Source organism: Suricata suricatta, chromosome 9 (assembly GCF_006229205.1).
Source record: "Suricata suricatta isolate VVHF042 chromosome 9, meerkat_22Aug2017_6uvM2_HiC, whole genome shotgun sequence".
Classification (NCBI taxonomy): Eukaryota; Metazoa; Chordata; class Mammalia; order Carnivora; family Herpestidae; genus Suricata; species Suricata suricatta.
This window is the reverse complement of record NC_043708.1, coordinates 104501702-104516239: the sequence shown is the minus strand read 5'-3', so window position 1 is coordinate 104516239 and position 14538 is coordinate 104501702. Positions and strand designations below refer to the sequence as shown.

At 35.0% G+C, this 14538-nt stretch overlaps 2 protein-coding genes across 6 annotated transcripts in view; one reads left to right on the top strand and one right to left on the bottom strand.

Annotated features, from left to right (window-relative positions):
• The window catches only part of AAGAB (alpha and gamma adaptin binding protein), a 272788-nt gene that overhangs the window by 137190 nt on the left and 121060 nt on the right, over positions 1–14538 (top strand). The window lies entirely within an intron of this gene.
• Positions 1–14538, bottom strand: part of IQCH (IQ motif containing H) — a 205999-nt gene that overhangs the window by 121810 nt on the left and 69651 nt on the right. For all 4 annotated transcript variants that reach the window (XM_029950214.1, XM_029950215.1, XM_029950216.1 and 1 more), the window contains exon 7: positions 13206–13334. In XM_029950214.1, coding sequence (XP_029806074.1) covers positions 13206–13334 — 129 coding nt within the window. The remainder of the gene's footprint in view (positions 1–13205; positions 13335–14538) is intronic.

Genomic DNA, 14538 nt, shown 5'->3' with positions numbered 1-14538 from the left:
TGAATTCATTTATTACTTCTGACCATCTTTTGGTGGTATATTTAGAATTTTGTATATAGAAAATGTCATTTGCATAGACAATTTTACTTCTTCATGACTTAAATACCTTTAATTTTTTTTCTTGCCTAATTGCCCTGGCTAGGACTTCCAGAACTATAATGAATAAAAGTGGCAGGAGTGGGCATGTTCCTGATCTTAGGGAATAAAATCTCTTAGCTTTTTATCATTGAGTATAATGTTAGCTGTGGGGTGTCATATATGACTTTTATAATGTTGAAATTTCTTTTACATCCAATTTGTTGAGAGTTTTTATTATGAAAGGATGTTGAATTTTGTCAAATGCTTTTTCTGTATACGCTGAGATGATCGTGTGATTTCCATCCTTCATTTTGTTAATGTGATATATTGCATGTATTGACTTGCATATGTTGAACCATCCTTGCATCCAGGAATAAATCTCACTTGATTATGGTGTATGGGCCTTTATATGTACTGTTAAATTTAATTGGGTAATATTTTCTTGAGGACTTTTTTTGTATTTATATCTATCAGGAATTTTGGCCAGTAATTTTCTTTTCTTGTCTGCTTTGGTACGAGGGAAATGCTGGCTTCATAAAATGAATTTGGAAGTGCTCCTCTTCTATTTTTTGGAAGAATTTGAGTATAGAATTCTAGTATATATAAATTCAATTAATTCTTATATATTAATCTGGCATTCTGAAATCATGCTAAACTCTCTTATTCATTCTATTAGCTTTTTTTTGTAGATTCTTTCAAAAATTTTTTAAAGAAATCATGCTGCTAACAAAGACAGACAGTTTAATTTCTTTATTTTCTATCTGTATACCTTTATTCTTTTTCTTACCTCATTGTATTGGCTAGGACTTTTCATACAATGTTGAAGAGATATGGTGAGAGTGGACATCCTTGCCTTGTTTCTGATCCTACAGAGAGAGCAGTTGATCTTTCCCTATTAAGTATGATTTTAGCTGTAGATATTCTGTATCAGGCTGAGAAAGTTTCCTTATATTATATTTCCCTTAGGTTTTTAAAAAATTATTATGATTTAGTGCATGTTAAATTTTATTTTATTTTAATTAATTGAGATGGAGATGGTTATATGGTTTTTCTTCTTTAGTCTGCTGAAATGATGATTTACATTGATTGATTTTTAATTTTTTTTAACTTTTATTTTATTTTTGAGAGAGACAAAGTGTGAGTGGGGGAGGGGCAAAGAGAGACAGGGACACAGAATCTAAAGCAGTCTCCAGGCTCTGAGCTGTCAGCACAGAGCCCAATGTGGGGCTCAAATTCATGAGCTGTGAGATCATAACCTGAACCAAAGTCAGGTGCTTAACTGACTGAGCGACCCAGGCACCCCTGCACTGATTGGTTTTTAAATATTAAAACAGTTTTGGATTCTTATAATAAACCCTACATGGTTGTGATATATTATTTTTTTTATATTGTGGGACTCAATTTGCTCATACTTGTGGGGGATTTTTATATCTATTTTCATGAAGAAAAATAGGCAGTGGTTTTCTTGTTTTCTAATGTCTATCTGGTTGTGATATCAGGATGGCCTCATAAAATGGTCTGAGTAGTGTTTTATTCTATATTCTAGAATTTTTAGTAGAGTTGATAATATTTCTTTCTTGATTGTTTGGTAGAATTGACCAGGAATGCCATCTGGAACTAGTGTTTTCTTTCTTAGAAAGTTTTCAAGTACAAATTAAATTTCCTTCATAGATATAGGACATTTATTTCTTCTTGATGAGCTTCAGTAGCATCTGTCTTTCAAGGAATTTGTCCATTAGTCTAAGCTGTCCAACTTGTGGGCATAAAGGTATTTATAATGTTCCCATATCATCCTTTAAATATCTATAGGATTTGTAGTGATGTCTCTCCTCTGTCATTTTGTCATTGGTAATTTGTGCCTTCTCTCTTTTTATCTTTGGTAGTCCTTTGTTAGGCTAGGCATTTACCAATTTTGTTGATATTTTCCAAGAAACAAATTTCAGTTTCAACAAGTTTATTTTTATTCTCAATTTCATTGCTTTTTACTTTCATTTATTTTTTTATTTTTAAAATTAAAAAAATGGTTTAATGTTTTTATTTCTTTTGAGAGAGAGATAAAGAGTGAGAGAGAGAGACAGTGAGTATGGGAGGGGCAGAGAGAGTGGAAGACACAGAATCTGAAGCAAGATCCAGGTTCTGAGCTGTAAGCACAGAGCTTGAAGCTGGGCTTGAACTCATGAACTGTGAAAGCATGATCTGAACTACAGTCAAACATTTAACCAGCTGAGCCACCCAGGAGCCCCTCTACTTTCATTTCTATTATTTACTTCTTTCTGCTTGCTTTGGGTATAGTTTGCTTTTCTTTTTCTAGATTCTTGAAGTAGGGACTTAGAAAATTAATTTGAGATCTATCTTCCTTTCTAGTATAAGGATCTAATGCTATAATTTTCTCTATAAATAGTACTTTAACTGCATTCTTCAAATTTTGATATGTTGTTTTGTTGTTTTCATTCAATTCAAAATATTTTAGATATTTATTATTATTATTATTATTATTATTATTATTGTCATTTTAAATAATGAGTTCAGGAATAACATTTAGTGATACATCACTTACATATAACACCCAGTGCTCATCCCAGCAAGTGTGCTGCTTACTGCCCCTGGCCCATTTATCCCATCCCCCACCACCACCCTGCCAACAACCTTAGTTTATTTTCTGTATTTAAGAGTCTCTTAGGTTTGTCTCCCTCTCTGTTTTTATATTATTTTTACTTCCCTTCCCTTATGTTCATCTGTTTTGTTTCTTACATTCCACATATGAATGAAGTCATACGATATTTGTCTTTGTCTGATTGACTTAGTTTGCTTAGCATAAGACACTCTAGTTCTATCCACACTGTTACAAGATTTCATTCTTTTTGATCGCCAAGTAATATTCCATTGTATGTACATACAACATCTTCTTTATCTATTCATCAGTCAATGGAAATTTGGACTTTTTCCATACTTTGGCTATTGTTGATAGTGCTGCTGTAAATATTGGAGTGCCTTGCCCCTTCAAATTAGCACTCCTCTATTCCTTTGCATAAATACCCAGTAGTACAATTGCTGGGTTGTAGGATAGTTCTATTTTTAATTTTTTGAGGAACCTCCCTACAGTTTTCCAGAGTGGCTGCACCAGTTTGGATTCCTACCAGCAGTGCAGAAGGATTTCTCTTTCTACACATCCTTACCAACATCTGTTGTTGCCTGAGTTGTTAATTTTAACCATTCTGACAGATGTGAGGTGGTATCTCCTTGTGATATTGATTTGTATTTCCCTGATGATGAGTGATGTTGAGCTTATTTTCATGTGTCTGTTAACCATCTGGATGTATTCTTTGGAAAAGTGTCCATTCATGTCTTTTGCACATTTCTTCACTGGATTATTTGTTTTTCAGATATTGAGTTTGATAAGCTCTTTGTAAGTTTTGGATACTAACCCCTTTATCTGATATGTCATTTGCAAATATATTTTACCATTCTGTCAGCTGCCTTTTAGTTTTGTTGATTATTTCCCTCACTGTGCAGAAGCTTTTTGTCTGAATGAGGTCCCAATAGCTCATTTTTGCTTTTGTTTCCCTTGCCCCTGGAGACATGGCAAGTAAGAAGTTGCTGCAGCAAAGGTCAAAGAGGTTGTTGCCTCTTTTCTCCTTTAGGATTTTGAGGGCTTGCTGTCTTCCATTTAGGTCTTTCATCCATTTTGAGTTTATTTTTGTGTATGGTTTAAGAAAGTGGTCGAGGCTGATTCTTATGCATGTCACTGTCCAGTTTTCCCAGAACCATTTGCAGGAGAGACTGTCTTTTTTCTATTGGATATTCCTTTCTGCCTTGTCAAAGATTAGTTGGCTATATGTTTGTGGGTCCATTTCACAGTTCTCTATTCTGTTCCATTAATCTATATGTCTGTTTTTATACTAGTACCATACTGTCTTGATGATTACAGTTTTGTAATATAGCTTGAAGTCTGGAATTGTGATGCCTCTAGGCTTGGTTTTCTTTTTCAGAATTGCTTTGGCTATTTGGGGTATTTTCTGGTTCCATACAAATTTTAGGATTGTTTTTCTAGCTCTGTGAAGAATTCTAGTGTTATTTTGATAGGAACTGCATTGAATATGCAGACTGGTTTTGGTAATATCAAGATTTTACAATATTTGTTCTTCTAATCCATGAGCATGGAATGTTTTTCCTTTTTTGTGTGTGTGTATCTTCTTCAATTTTTCATGAGCTTTCTGTAGTTTTCAGTGTATAGTTTTTCACTTCTTTGTTTAGATTTATTCATAGGTATCTTATGGGTTTTGGTGCAATTATAAATGGGATCGATTCCTTGATTTCTCTTTCTGCTGCTTCATTATTGGTGTATAGAAATGCAACTGATTTCTGTACATTGATTTGATATCCTGAGACTTTGCTGAATTCATGTATCAGTTCTAGCAGTTTTTTGGTGGGGTCTTTTCAGTTATCCACGTACAGTATCATGTTGTCTGTGAACAGTGAGTGTTTCACTTCTTCCTTGCTGATCTGGATGGTTTTGTTTCTTTGTGTTGTCTGATTGCTGAGTCTAGGACTTCCAACATCAACTTGAATAACAGTGGTGAGAGTAGACATCCTTGTTGTGTTCCTGACCTCAGGGGGAAAGCTCTCAGTTTTTCCCCATTGAGGATGATACTAGCAGTGGGTCTTTCATATGTGGCCTTTATGTTCTTGAGGTATGATCCTTCTATCCCTGCTTTCTTGAGGGTTTGTCAAATGCTTTTTCTGCTAACTTCAATATATTTTTAAGTGTCCTTGTGATATACTCTGGCTAATGGGTTATTTAAAAGTGTGTTATTTAATTTGCAAATATTTGGGAAATTTTCCAGATATTTTCTTCTAATTCATTTCTGGTTTAACTATGTTATAGTCAGAGAATATATCTTGTATAATTTCAATTCCTTTACATTTGGTAAGATTTTTTTTAATGGTTCAGACTGTAGTCTATTTTGCTGAAGGTTCCCTGTACATTTGAAATGAGCGAGCATTCTATTTGTTTTAGTTCCTTAAATGTGTTAAAATAGGTTATTAATGTTGTTCACTTTATCTATATTGTTATTGATTTTTGCTTCAAGTATTTTTGGATCTCTGCTATTAGGGACATACACAGTTAGGACTGTTTTGTCTTTTTGCTCAACTGGCCCTTTTATCATTGATATTCCTCTTCATTCTTGCTAATGTATCTTGTTTGTCTAATATTAATAGAGGCAATTTTGATTTTTTTGGATTATTTGTTGTGTGGTTTATCTTTTCCCCTCCATCTTCTTTTTATTAATTTAAAATTTACATTTAATTGATGCCTTTCTCATAATTTATTTTTGACTTTAAAAAAAACAAACTTTAAATTAGGAATAATTTTAGATTTACAGAAAAGTTGCTGTATATCCTCATTAAATTTCACCTTATATTAACATCTTCCATTACCATGGTACAGTTGTCAAAACTAAGAACCTATCATTAGTATATTACTATTAACTAAATTCCCATATTCATTCAGATTTTGCTAGTTTTTACAGTGTTCTTTTAGTGTTCCAAGATCTGATCAGTATATGACAGTGTATTTATCAACATTTCTCCTTAGACTCCTCTGGTCTGAGATAGTTTTTCAGTTTTTCTTTCTTTTTCATGACAATAATAGTTTTGAGGAGTACTAATCAGGTATTTTGTAGAATTTCCTCAGTTTGGCTTTATCTGATGTTTTTCTCATGGTTAGATGGTGGTTATGGGTTTTTAGGCAGAACACTACAGATGTGAAGTTCCCTCTCCATCACATCAGATCAGAGGACATAAACTATAAACATAACATTGGTCATTTGGTTAAGGTAGGGCTTGCCAGGTTTCTGAACTGTAAATTTTCTGGTTTTTCACTTTTTATACTCTGTTATTTGGATATGAGTCAGTAAATCCAGTCCACATTCAAGGGAGAGAGAATTAAGCTATACTTCCTCTGTGGAGGAATAACTACATATATATTATCAAGGATTCTTTCACTTCTTTTTTGCCTTCTATTTTATCTTCTTTATGTCATTATATTTAAAATGAGTTTTTTTTGTGTACCACATATAGTTGAATCTTGCTTAATTATCCAATCTGACAATCTGTGTCTTTTAATTGGTGTATTTAGACTATTCACATTTAATATACAGGGAGTCTTTACTTTGCACTGTTTCAGTATGCCCAAGTTTATTACCACAGTTTAATTAAATACTAGTCCCCCAACAACATGATCCAAATTCAGTTAGTATGGTATATGTACTGTGAGTAATTACATAAAGCACAAACTTTGCTCTAGGTCTTTGTTCCAAAAATCACTACATAAATGACAGATGCATATCATGATCAGAAACCAATAATGACACTCCTTTCAGAGTCTGGCAGTGATAGGTCATTGTGTATCTGTTTTTGAATTCACATACAGACTGCAAAGAATGTAATAGAATTGCCTTCTGTCTCTCAGTATTAAAGCCACATGGGTTTTTACAAAAATGGATAATTAAAAGGCAGAATTGGTGGGGTGCCTGGATGGCTCAGTTGGTTAAGTGTCTGACTCTGGATTTCAACTCAGGTCATGGTCTCACAGTTCATGAGATCAAGACATGCATCAGGTTCCAAGCTGACAGTGTGGATCCTGCTTGGGATCCTCTCTCTGTGTCTTTCTCTACCCCCCTCCCCCCAATAAGCAAATAAAACATTTTTTTAAAAAAAGACAGAATTGGCTAACAAGGTTGAAAGTGTAAAAAATGAACAAAAGTGGATAGTACTGAAAATGAAATGGAAATCAACTGTAAGTAGAATTGTAGAAGAAATACTGTTTGTGGGAATATTGACACTGCCATCATTCAAAAGACTCTAGTAATGCAACCAGAGGCACTTAGGTAAGGTAATTTTTGACAAAGATGAGGAAAGTGGTTATGATGAAAGAATGAATATGTTCCAGAAGACGTAATGCCAGAAAAAGGTTTTTTTGCATTAAAAGATCTCAGAGGGGGGAAAAAAGAACTCAGAGGTATTTCTTAATATTAAAAAGGCAAAGAAAAAATGTTGGAGCCTGGGCATATAGTAGGCATAAAGTATAAGTATTTATTTTTATTTTATTTTTCTCTTGGTATAATTACTAGAACACATTGAACTTTAATAATTAAAGTCGGATGTTTGCAAACTATGGTCTACAAGTAGTCTGCTTTTGTATGGTCCTTAAGCTAAGAAAGGTTTTTACGTTTTTTGAGGGTTGCAAAAAACAAAACAAAACAAAAAAAGAATACGCTACAGAGACTGTATGTGGAGAAAAACTATGCACTCCTGATTAAAATCATTGTGCACTTAATTCTTACTTTTGGTGGGAAAAGACATTCCCTCTGTAAAGGAGTAAATTAAAAATATATGTAATATGAACAAAAAACCTGATGTAACTAAAAAAGGAAAATAAATAAACAAATGTACAATCATAGTTTGAGACTTTAGCAAAACTCTGTTAGCAACTGATAGAATAAATGGGCAAAAAAATTAATAGTGACATAAATTTCAAAAACACGATTAAATGGACTTACTTGAATATATGCAGAATACCCTACCTAACAAATGAAGAATGCATGTTTACCTCAGTTGATAATATGCTAGGGCCAAAAAACAACTCAGATTTCAAATCATTAAAAGCATGCAGTATGTGTTCTGTGAACAGTGGGATTAGGCTGGAAAACAATAATAAAAAGTATAACTAGAAAGTACTGAAATCTATACACTTCTAAATATTCCATGGGTCAAAGAAAAAACCACAATGGTAATCAGAAAATATTTTACGTTAAGTGATAATGAAAATATGACATAACAAACAGGGCTTTGGCTAAAGCAGTGCTTTTTATGAAGTTCATAACCTTCAGTTTATATATCAGAAAGAAATAACAGTTGAAAATTACTGACCTAAGCATATTACCAATAAGTTTTTGAAAATGGAAAAATTAAACCGCCAAAAAGTAAAAAGAAGGAATAAATAATAAAAAATAAGAACAGATGCCAATTAAATAGAAAATATAGTACAAAGAATCAATAGGGTCATAATTTGGTTCTCTGAAAATATTATAAAATTGATAAACTGGAGAGGCTGATCAAGAAGAAAGAGAAAGGCAGAGGTAACCATCAGGAACAAAAACACAGTACCACAGATCCCACGGATATTACAAAAATAATTAGAGAATATTGTCAACAATTGTATTCCAGTAAATTTGAGATTTTAGATGAAATGGACAAATTCCTTGGACAAAATTAATTTACCACCTAACACAGAAAAAAGAGATAATCAAAATAGTCCTATTAAAGAAAGTAAACCTAAAATTATAAACACATCCCCAAAGAAAACAGATTCAAATAGCTTCACTGATAAATTCTTCCAAACATTTAGGAAAGAAATAATACCAATGTTATCCAAATTCTCCCAGAGAATATAAAAAGATAGCAGTCTCTTATTGAGGCAAGACTAATCTCGATACCAAAGCATAAGAAAAACATTAAAGGAAAGGAAAATTTAGGCCAGCCTCACACAGGAACAAAAATGGTAAATATTAGCAAATGAAATTAAATAATACAAGACCAAGATGTTATGATAGTCAGGTGAGCTTACTCCTCAAATGCATAGGGAATAAATAGGTGTCAGAAGAACCAGCTAAAACATTCAAATAAGAACCAGAGCCTCATGGCATAATACCCAAAATGTCAAAGTTCCTATTGAAAGTCATTCACCATACCAAGAACCAGGAAGACCTCAAACTAAATTAAAAAGACAATGCATAGATTCCAACACCAAGATGACAGACACCTTAGAATTATTGGGCAAAAACTTTAAAGAGGACAGCATAAAATGCTTCCACAAACAATTAAAAAATCATCTGAAACAAATGAAAAAATATACAATCTCAGCAAAGAAACAGAAAGTCTCCACATATACAAAGATAGAACATATAATGAGAAAACAAATTAAAATTTTGGAACTGAAAAATACAAGTACAAAATCATCTAAGTACAAAATTCAGTGGATGGCTCAACAACAGAATGAAGGGAGAGAGGAACCAACGATGTAGTAGGTAGAAAAATCGAAATTACCCAGTCTGAAGAAGAGAGAGGAAGTGGACTAGGGAAAAAGTGAACAGAGCCTCTCGGACCTGTGAGTCTGTCACAGAAGCACTTATATTTGTATCACTGTAGTCTCAGAGAGCAGATAAAAAGCAGAGTTGAAAAAAATAGTCAAAGAAATAATGGCTGAAGGCTCCCCAAATTTGGCAAAAGACAAACCTACAGGTTCAAGAAGCGGAGCCAAACCCATACGGGATAAAACCAAAGAAATCCATATCAAGACATAGTTAAGCCTCGGAGAACTGAAACCAGGGGTGCCTGGGCAGCTCATCTGGTTGGGTGACCGACTTTGGCTCGGGTCATGATCTCACAGTTCATGAGTTTGAGCCCCATGTCTGGTACTATGCTGACAGCTCAGAGCCTGGATCCTGCTTAAGATTCTGTCTTCCTCTGTCCCTCCTCCACTCACGCTTTCAATCTGTCTCTCAAAAATGAATAAATGTAAAAAAAAAAAGAATAAATGTAAAAAAGATGTTTTTGAACCTGAAACCAAAAAATTCTTGAAGCCAGCCAGAGAAAAACAACATCTTCTCTACAGGGGGAAAACAATTCAAATGACAGTGAATTTCTCATCAGAAACCATGGAGCCCCAAAAGAAGTGGTACAACTTGTGTTTTAAGTGCTAAAAGAAAATCACACCATCAGCCCAGAATCCTATATTTAGTGAAAGTATCCTTTAAGAATAAAGGGAGAAATCAAGACATTCTAAGATGAAGAAAAATGAAGATAACTTTTCACTATCACTAGTATACCAACTCTAAAAGAATAGCTAAAGAAAATTATCTAACAGAAAAGAAATGATAAGAGAAAGAATCGTGCATGGACCTCAAGCATATTGTAGTATAGAGGTGGAATTTAGGGAAAGGTATTAAGCAGGCTGTAGCCTATGAACAAGTAATACATTGTATCATTTATCTTGAATGTATCATAGATAAGCTGCTATATAACGATTGCCACTTCAGATAGCTGTGAAATTAGGTGATTAACTAGTTGTTACTTAACCTTCTAATTTCTGTATAAGTCTAATTACATGAAACAGAAGTTGGTGTTTTGATTTTTTACTTTGCTTTTCTGTTTGGAGTGTCATTGTAACTACTGTATTGTAAATGATGGAAAATAATTGCATCTGTTAAAAAAATAAATTGTGTTATATTCAAATAAAAAAAAGAAAGAAAAAAAATAAAATGAAATTTAGGAGCTAAGGGAAAAAAAAGAGAAAGAATCGTGACATCAGAAAGAAAGAACACGATAAGCAAAAATATAGGCAAACTGTAGATTTTCCTTTTCTTCTTGAATTTTCTAAATTATATTTGATGGTTGAAACAAAAATCATAACACTATTTGATGTGGTTCTAAATGCATGTAGAGGAAATAAACAAGCAACTACCATTAGATCCAGCAATTGTACTCCTGGGCCTTTATCCCAAGGAAATGAAAACATATATTCATTTTAAAAAACTTGTACACAAATGTTTCTAGCAGCTTTATTCAGAGTAGCCCCTAATTGAAACAACCCACATCTCCTTCAGTAGATGAATGGTTTACTTACATTCATATTATGGAGTACTAGTCAGCAATAACAAGGAACAAATTGTTGATATGAGCAACACACTGGATGAATTTCTCAAGAACTATGCTGTGACAAAAGCCAATCCCAGAAGGTTACACAGGGCATGATTCAATTTATCTAACATACTTGAAATGATCAAATTATAGAAATCGAGATGGGATTTGAATGGGATGGAATTATAAATTGAAGGGATGTGGGTGGGGGGAGTAGGTGTGACCATAAAAGGACAAGATGAAGTATCTCGGGTTGAAGGAAACATCTGTGCATTGGCTATATCGATATCCCAGTGGTAATGTTGCACTGTGGTTTTGCCATAGGTCATTACTGAGGAAAACTGAGTTAAGAGTGCAAGGGATCTCTTTGTGTTACTGCTTACATCCCAATGACAATGATCTGAAAATCAAAAGTTAAATTAAAAAAAAGATGCCAGTAGGAGAATGAAATGCCATACCACACAGTAGGAAAAATTATTTGCAATACATATAACTGATGAAACATTAGAATCCAGAATGCATAGATAATTTCTATAAATGAGAAAAAGAAAGACAACCCATTAAAAATTTTTTTTAATGTTTACCTTCTAGAGAGAGGGAGAGACAGAGCATAAGCAGGGTAGGGGCAGAGAGAGAAGGAGACAGAAATCGAAGCCGGCTGTAGGCTCTGAGCTGTCAGCACAGAGCCTGCTGCAGGGGTTAATCCCACAAACTATGAGATCACAACCTGAGCTGAAGTAGGATGCTCAATCAACTGAGCCACCCAGGCGCACCAAGACAACCCACTTTTTAAAAATATAGGTTAAAGTCTTGAATCACTTTTTAAAAGAAGATACTCATATGACAAATACCTATACCAAAGAACCCTGCTCAGCCTTATTGGTCATCAGAGAAATGAAGATTAAACCCACGTAGAGATACCAAAACTTATCAGGATGGCTAAAATTTTAAAAAGAAACAAAACTGAAATCAAGTGTTGACAAAGATACATATTATCTGGAATTCTCATGTACTGCTAGTAGGAAAACAAATCAGCATAATCACGTTAGAAAATCATCTGGCCATGGTGAGGGGCACTTGTGGGGAGAAGCACTGGGTGTTATATGGAAACCAATTTGAAAATAAACTATTAAAAAAAAAAGAAAATCATCTGGCAATATCTACTAAATCTGAGCATATGTATACCCTATGAAGCAATTCTACTTTTTGATATGTATCCAACATAAATGCATATATATGTACAAGAATGTTTATAGTAGTAGTATTCCTAATGGCCAGAAGTTTCCCACTTCTGCTTCCATCCTCTTTGCCCAGAACTTGGTCACATGGCATACCTAGCTGAAAGGAAACCTGGGAAACGTAGTCTTTAGTTAACCTGACATGTGCCCACCCATGACTCCATTACTGTGGAGGTAGGGAAGAATGAATATTGAGGACAACTTATAGTCTCCGCTCCAGCCTACATCATGTCATCCCTCTCTGTTTCTCCAGTCTCACCTCCTCCCTCCCTCCCTCTCTCTGGCTTTTGGCTCTCCAGCCACACTAGCCTTGCTCATTCCTTCCTTAGTCCTTAAACCCTTATATCTGTGCTGGCCTATATCTGAAATGCTTTCCCCGTAATCTCTACATAAGTGGCTTCTTCTGACCATTTGTACCTCAACTCAAGCCACGTACATCTTCTGTGAGGCATTTTCTGGCCCTCCCCTCACAAGCAAAATAACCATCTCTTTACCACTCTCATTCTTGTTTTATTTCCTACTTATCACTAGCCTCTCTTACTCACCTGCTTGTTATCTGTGTCTCCCACTGGAATATAAGCACCATGGGGGACAGAATGTTGTCTGATGTGTTCTCTGTTGGGTCGCCAGCACTTAAATGCTACTTTTGATACAGCAAGCATTCGACAAACATTTGTTGAACAGACAAATTAATTTAGCCCAAACCCCTTCATTTTATAACTGGGAAAGCTGGGGCTTGGAGAGAGTAAATGTCTTGCCTGAGATTCTGCAACTAGTGAGAGGTGGGCGCTTTTCCTGAACACCCTATTTCATCCAGGCTCTTCTTTGAAGTCTGTTATCTCACCCGGCCTCTATCATTCCTATGAACACCTGTAGAACTAGATTTTAACATCCACCGGGTTTTTATGCTATGCCTCTTTGTATTATCTTTGTTCGGTCTTGTTTTCCCATCCAAGGTGGAAGCCTCTTGAAAATACCGGCCTTCTAACACACAGACGACAAAAGGCCTTTCGTAGGTATTTGACAAAGAGACTGAAGTTACTTTATTCAGTCAAGTGGGACTCAGAACTGTTACAGCTTTCACCCTGTCCTATTATTGAGATAAGAGTTGGATACTGGAAGACGAGATTTTGGTGGAGGGTAATTCCTGTGTATCTGCAAGTAAGTATACAGGCAAGGCCGTCTTACCGGGAGGTGGACTCTTATGTGCTTCGTCAAAACTATGCAGAAGAGCTGCTCTCGGTACAACGGGTGGATCCTGAAATGTAATCCTTGCTGTTGGCGGAATCAGTCCTCGTTCTATCATACTTAAAATCCCTGAAATGGAAGGTTCGAAGAATATGGTTTTAACACCAAGCATTTCTGCAACGTCTGAGCGCTATCAATAACTAACAATAAATAAGTGTAACTTACTCATTCATCTTATGTGTGAGAGTACATCTAGTGCCTTCCTTCTCTGCATGAAAAAACAGCTACAGCCCACGTTCCTTTAAGCCATTAATTCTAACCCAAGGAAAAAAATGGCATTTCTAATAGCTGTATTATGAAATAAACTTGTATTATGATAATTCCACTTTAAAGTAAAAATATAATTTCAGGGCACACCAAAACCTCTGTATACGTAACATTTTCAATTACTGATAATCTTATTCTTTTTAAAATTTGGAGAAATCAGGTACATGGTCATCATAACTATAGAGATGTTTTGTACTGAAAGAAAGAAAATCCATGTGCTTAAAACTATTCCCCTGTTGTTACAATGAGTCATATTTTAAAAGAAAATTATTTTTAGGCATTTTTCATGTCCCCAGAAGATGTGATCACCCAAAGAGATTAATTTAGTGTAACCTAGCAACATGCTTAGTATTAATGCAACTAATTTACAATTCTTAGACGTCATACTACGTCAGCATGGCTAGCACCAGGGCTTTTTAAGGACAAGAGACTGTTAAATAAATAAACCAGTGAATAATTGAGCAAAGCCTTCTAGCAGGGACAATACTTTCATTACGACGGATCTATTGTCTTGAAGCCAGAAACCCAGGAACCCAGGGAGTATGTGAAATAAACGTGTGATAGGGCTTCAGCTTCTTGTTGCTTTCGTGTAATAGGAAGGAAAGGAAAGGAACTGCAGGTCTCAAGGAAACCCCCATCTGCAAGCCGTGTACCAAGCAGGGCTAAGTTGAAGAAGTTGGCACAGGTCCTCAGAGGAACAAATACTGTTTCCATTTGCCGTGGGCCCTCTATGACCATGCTATGTTGTTATTAAGGATGTTAAAGTCTAGTGTTACAGGAATCAGAGGAATGACCACCGAGGGGCTGGGGAGCGGAAGACTTCACTCATAAAACAGTGAATCCAAAGAAAAGTCTTTAGTTTGCTTACTGCAGAGTCATTTTGGGGGAGAGTGTCATATTAAAAATGAAGACTCCTGGGCCGGTCCAAACTTCTGATTCCAGGGCCTGGGAATCTGTGTTATTGAAGCCTCCAGGACATACTTCATGTGCCCTGAAGTTTGAGATC